Genomic DNA, 6,000 nt, shown 5'->3' with positions numbered 1-6,000 from the left:
TCCTATCCTCAAGGCTTAGTTATGCCTGTTCTAGAATTTTCCATATATAGAATCACACAGTATGAACTTTGTGTTTGGTTCCTTTCTTCTAACATGTTTTTGAGATTCATCCAGGTTGTTTGTAGAAGTGGGACCCAAGCTGTCACTCACAGCTTAACGCTGTTAAGACTGGGAAAATCGGTCCACCCGATGGCCTCCACACCATATACCCTCTAAATCCCGCTATTTGGCCCTCTCCACTCTACCAAGACAGTCTCTCTCCAGGGCCCAGCGAGTTCCTCTCCCAGAACCGCCCAGGCAGCCTCGGGCAGCACCCAGATGGCCGCGGGGCCATCACCGGGGACCTCCCCCGAACAGCTGCCCTCTGCCCCCTATCTCTCCCCCCGCCCCCAGTAAAACGCCAAAAGAAACTGGCCCTCCTGCAGGTCAAAATTCAGATTCGTTTAATTCCAAACTGCGTGATGTTTTGGTGTTGATCACAGATATGCAGAGTCCTTAAGAAAACGTAAAAATAAAAAGAAACCGGTGGCTGGGGTGGGGGTAGGGGTGAGATCTGACGGGCAGTGGATATCAGCCTCTGCAGAACCAAGATTCAGAATGAAATCTTTTCTTTTTTAAATAAACGGAAGAGTCGCTCTCCACTCCGTGCTCAGAGGGTTTCAAAGGTCGTCACACTGAAGCCTGGGGGCGTTCATCTCCCCAGCGGCCGGGAGAAGGGAGGAGGTTGGAAGGAGGAGGGAGGGAGCACACAAAAGCGAGCCGTGCAGAGAGGGCTAATGTTTCCTGTTTGCCTGGAACCCCCTCCTCTGTGTCCCCTCCCCCAGCCCCCTCCCAGCACTCGGGCGGAAGTGAGTTTGCTCCTTTGGAGATTAAAAGGATTTCGAATTCCGATCAGTCCCAATAACCAACGTACTGAGAGGAGGAGGAGGAGGAGGAGGAGGAAGAGGCGGCAAAGCTGAGAAAGGGGGGACGCGCGCGCGTGCACGCACGCAGCCCGAATTACGGAGTTGTTCAAAGCCCCAGGCGGTCAGGGCGCACAGCGCGAGCCAAGCCCGGTAGGCGCAACGCTGCTGGGGCCACCCGAGTCTCTCTCGGCGACTCGTTTCAGAAAGAAGATGACGCGGGCGCGGGCCGGCGGCGTTGACCACGCGGCTCCTGATCTCACCGCGCTGGGCCGTTGCCGGTTCCACTGATTCCGGCGCGCCTCGGTGGAGGTTCCGTCCTCGCGGCTCGGGATCGGAGGGGGGGACCAAGGCGAGGGCGAAATGGCCCGATGACAAAGGAAATGTGATCCCCCTTCGCTGCCAAGGTTTCAGAGAGGACGGACGCGAGGAGGAGGAGGAGGAGGGGCGCGGGGCGCGCGCAGAGCTCGGATAGCATTGCACGACGGCTCGCGCGGAGCGGGCAGCGGGTACATCTAATATCTTCCTGCCGATGAATAATTCACGACGGCCCGCGGGGACCTGCGGCCCCGCGCAGCGGCGCGGCTAAACCAGAGGAGAAGGAGCGCGTGGGAGGCGCCCAGGCCCTGCAAGGCCGGGGCAAGAGGGCCCCGGGCCGCGTGGGGCGCGCGTGCGTGTTAAGCGCCGGTAGCTCGGCGGGCGCGCGGGAGACGCGAGGCGCGTGGGGCGCGCGTGCGTATTACCCGCGTGCAGCCGCGGCGGGCCCCACTGGCTGCAGCTGCGGCGGGGCTCACCGCCCTTGCAGAGAGGCCGCGCCCGGCCGTGCGCAAGCCCGGAGCGCCGCACGCCGGGCCACCCAGGAGTCCCCGGCCGCCGCGTCATGCTGTGGGGCGGCTGGCGTCGCGCGGGGGGACACGGGCTCGGCGTCGCGCCACTCCCGCCTTTACTAGTTTGGGGAGCCTTCCTGTCCCAAGAAGAGACTAAATCCATTTAAAGAAAAGCCCACGCACCAAATACTCGTCGAACCAAATTCTGCCTCTCCTGCCGGGACTGGGATCGCACAGCGGACTGGACTTGGGGGTGGGGGACAACTCCCCTCGGCTGGCGAGAAGCTAAGCTGCAGCTGCTCCAGGAGTCCTCTGACCTCCCTGCCCCCGCTCGCCCCTCGCGTGTCGGGACTTGTTCCGGCGCTCCCGCCTCGGAAGGCGCGCGGCTCCCGCGTCCTCCTCCGGGAGGAATCCTTGTCGCCTCTGGAAAGGGACATTTAATGCCCGCTGCGTCGCGGGTGGCAGCGTGCGGGCCGGGCGCGGCGAGGCCGAGCCGGCCGCGCCGCTCTGGTGCCGGCTCCCGTGCGTAGGCCTAATCGATGCCTTTTTTCTGAGTGAGTCGGCGGCTCCCCCACCCACCTCGTCGGCGCTCTCCTCCTCCTCTTCCTCTCTGGTCTCCTCCCTCCTCCGGGCCTGGTTGCAAATGGCTTCGTTCCCCGAGACCGACTTCCAGATCTGCCTGCTGTGCAAGGAGATGTGCGGCTCGCCGGCGCCGCTCTCCTCCAACTCGTCGGCGTCGTCGTCATCCTCGCAGACGTCCACGTCGTCGGGGGGCGGCGGCGGGGGCCCCGGGGCCGCGGCGCGCCGCCTGCACGTCCTGCCCTGCCTGCACGCCTTCTGCCGCCCGTGCCTCGAGGCGCACCGGCTGCCGGCGGCGGGCGGCGGCGGCGGCGGCGGCAGCGCGCAGGGAGAGCCTCTCAAACTGCGCTGCCCCGTGTGCGACCAGAAGGTCGTTCTGGCCGAGGCTGCGGGCATGGACGCGCTGCCCTCGTCCGCCTTCCTGCTCAGCAACCTGCTCGACGCCGTGGTGGCCACGGCCGACGAGCCGCCGCCGAAGAACGGGCGGGCCGGCGCCGCGGCGGGCGCTGGTGGCCACGGCAGCAACCACCGGCACCACGCGCACCACGCGCATCCGCGCGCGGCCGCCTCGGCGCCGCCGCCGCCGCTCCCGCCCGCGCCGCCGCCTCCCGCGCCGTCCCGCTCGGCGCCGGGCGGCCCCGCAGGCTCCCCGTCGGCGCTGCTGCTGCGCCGGCCCCACGGCTGCAGCTCCTGCGACGAGGGCAACGCGGCCTCGTCGCGGTGCCTCGACTGCCAGGAGCACCTGTGCGACAACTGCGTCCGCGCGCACCAGCGCGTGCGCCTCACCAAGGACCACTACATCGAGCGCGGCCCGCCCGGCCCCGCCGCCGCAGCCGCCGCGGCGCAACAGCTCGGGCTCGGGCCGCCCTTCCCAGGCGCTCCCTTCTCCCTCCTCTCCGTCTTCCCGGAGCGCCTCGGCTTCTGCCAGCACCACGACGACGAGGTGAGTGCGGGGACCGCTCCCGCGGGGGGACTGCGGCCCGGCGGCGTGGGCAGCGGGCCTGGGACCGGGCGGAGCTGCGCGGGTGCTCGCAGGGGTCTCCGGGCAGGTCCCCGACTGAGGGAGGGAATCCTCTCCCCCTTCCGGATTTGTCCGGTTTTCTTTTTTGACTACGTGGCAGTCGCTGCCATTGAACCGACGACCCTGTGTGTGCGGAGAAGAGCCGGCTTCGGTGTGCGGGCCGCAGAGGGTCCCAGAGCGCGAACTCCTCCTCCCCCCACTTCCATATCTGATTTTCTGGCTGGCCAAACGTGGCAACCGCTGTCTCCAGTTATAGGCAGGAGCTGGGGTGACACAGATGTGTATGCCTGTGTAGACCTGGCCTCCGTGGCCGAGGGTCCCTACTCTGCTCCCCCAGACAGCTCCCGAGGTTGGAGATGCGCGCCTCTTTAGAGACTTTGGTTTCCTCGTTTCTGTTTGACAAAACGGGCAGGCTATTGTTTTAAGTGAGACACGGAATGGAGGCGTGTGTGTCTGTGCGTAGATGTGGGCTTGTGGGGGTACGCTAGAGGACTCCCAGCATACTGAGGGCTCCCGTTTAGGTTTTTCCCCCACTTTAGTTTTGTTTAAAGTTTATCGATGTTGCTTTTGAGTAAGGCATTGGCCAGGAGTTAGGGGGTCGAGTGGGTGAGTGTGGGGTACACGTGCCCGGAATGCCCTGGTTTTCCACGTGCGCGATCAGGAGGGCGGACTGTACTTGTAGTTGGGATACCTCCTTGTGTGGGATAAGCGGCCAGCTGCGGATCTGTGAGGGCCTCGGGTCTTCAGCCTCCAGCTCCCGAGGTTCCGTTTCCGCAACGTGGAGAAAAAGCGCGTTCTGGCCCCTGAACCTCCCTTGTGTGGACTTGAGCCTCGTGGGCCCGCCGCTGCGCCCGGAGCTGCGGGATGGGGGCGGGGGGACCTTGCTGGTTGCCCTCACCCAGCTGGAAGTCCTCGGGCCGCCCCCGCCGGCCCCGGCCTCTGTCTCTCCGAGAACCGGTTTCCCAGGTTGGGAGGTGTCCCCACCCCGTTTAACCTGAGGCTCGACTGCCCCTGGAGAACAGGCCGACCCCGGCTGCACGCGGCTCGAACCCGGCACGCAGAGCCCGAGGGCTGAAGGGCAGCCTTTGGGCTCACTTGGCTCTTGGCTGTTGGTTAAATAAACCTTTCTTTTCACCTCGTGTGCCACCTTAAAGCTATTGGAGCCCATGAGTGGAAGGGGCCGAACGTTTTGAGGCTCAGCCTCTGCTGAGAGGGTCGGTGCCTTGATGCGATCTACCTATAGCCCCTCGGGGAGACGTGATGGTAGAGCCTCGCCTTGCAGGGGAACAGGAGTCCTCGTGGGAGTCGCCGCCTGCGAGGTGGGGTGGGCGTGCTGGCTGCGAGCGCGGCTTAGGCTTGCCCCGCGCAGCCTTTTCCACTTCTAACCTGTTATTTGGGGAGGAGGGCGGAGCTATTGCCTGCTGGCCTTAAGCCGGCTTCTCCTATTGGAAAAAAGTTGAAATTCTAATCTACTTGTTGTGGACGCCTCATTTTCAAAGTTTCTTTCTAGGTATGAAGCCTAGGCGGGCCGTTTTTCTTTGCTTTCCTTTTTTAAAGCTTTGAATGGACTCTTCTGAAAGTTTTTCCCACATTCAGAGCTGAATGTTTCTAGCAGATTCTTTCAAAAAATGGATTGCGGTAAAAGAGATCTGAATCTCAATCCCGGGGATGGAAAGAGGGAACCAACTCACTGGGAAGTTTAGTGTCAAGGGGGAGGAGGCGGGAGAGGGCGCCTCGAATCCGCCCCAGTTTCCCTCCTGGCAGGGGCGTAGATGGAACCCTCCCTCTCAGCAGTTGAGTTTAAATGTCAGGTTTTATTTATATTCCCAGTTAAAGATCCGTATACGTTTTATTTGGGTTAAAACAGTACATGCTCAGTGTTGCCAGACTTGTAAAAGGTTTATATACTTTTCAAATTATAAAACCATTCAAATGGTATGGGAGTGTGTGAAGTGAGCGGTGTTCCCCTCACCCTGGGAGGTACCTGGATGCCCTGAACATTTCGATTTTTAAACATGTGCAGTTCTGGTGAAGTTTGTTTGGCAGAGGTATTGAGAATACTACACTGTTAGACCAACTATCCTTTAAGAACACTAAAATTTCTCAGTTTTGAGCAAAACTCTACTCCCCCTGCCTCCCTGTTGGTTTTAATTTAAAGAAGAAAACTTGGAAATTAATTTTTAGACCTTTTTTATCTTTTCTATGTTTGGAATGTTACCGAATTTAAGTTTAAAAGGACAGACCGGGGCTGTGAATGGGAAAGTCAGATGTTCAGAGGAAAAGCACCTGGTTCACCCAGGGGGTCCCAGCCCTGGCCTAAGTTCTTTCTCTCCTTCCAAGGGAGTGATCCTTAATAGTTTAGGAATGATGTGCCTTTAGAAAATCCTTTTTCCGATTGGGAAAAGAGCGTGAGGTGACTAGGGGAGATGACCGCCTTGTCCTCTGATAGTGATGAAAAGAATGCCTAAATCCGTGTGTTTTTCAATGGGTACAGCCTGCTTCGATTTTTGAAATGTGCTGCTCTTCTGAGTTGCTCTGATGTTAACAGGCTCCATGAAATAATTCAGCGTGCCCTTGTCTTATGGTGACTGATGCCACCCGACCTTGGTCAGGGAGTCCCCCATGCCTGGCTCTTCCCCTTTAATTTTAGGGAGAGTACCTCCAGCAGTTG

General features: G+C 60.7%; 1 protein-coding gene across 1 annotated transcript in view; it reads left to right on the top strand.

Annotated features, from left to right (window-relative positions):
• Positions 1-2,372: 2,372 nt before the first annotated feature.
• Positions 2,373-6,000, top strand: part of TRIM71 (tripartite motif containing 71) — a 60,779-nt gene continuing 57,151 nt past the window's right edge. Inside the window, exon 1 of the mRNA XM_055413381.2 lies at positions 2,373-3,251. Within this exon, the coding sequence (XP_055269356.1) occupies positions 2,373-3,251 (879 nt within the window). The remainder of the gene's footprint in view (positions 3,252-6,000) is intronic.

Source organism: Moschus berezovskii, chromosome 24, assembly GCF_049115385.1.
Source record: "Moschus berezovskii isolate FMDL1 chromosome 24, NW_MosBer_1.0, whole genome shotgun sequence".
Taxonomy (NCBI): domain Eukaryota; kingdom Metazoa; phylum Chordata; class Mammalia; order Artiodactyla; family Moschidae; genus Moschus; species Moschus berezovskii.
This window is presented reverse-complemented; position numbering and strand designations above follow the sequence as displayed.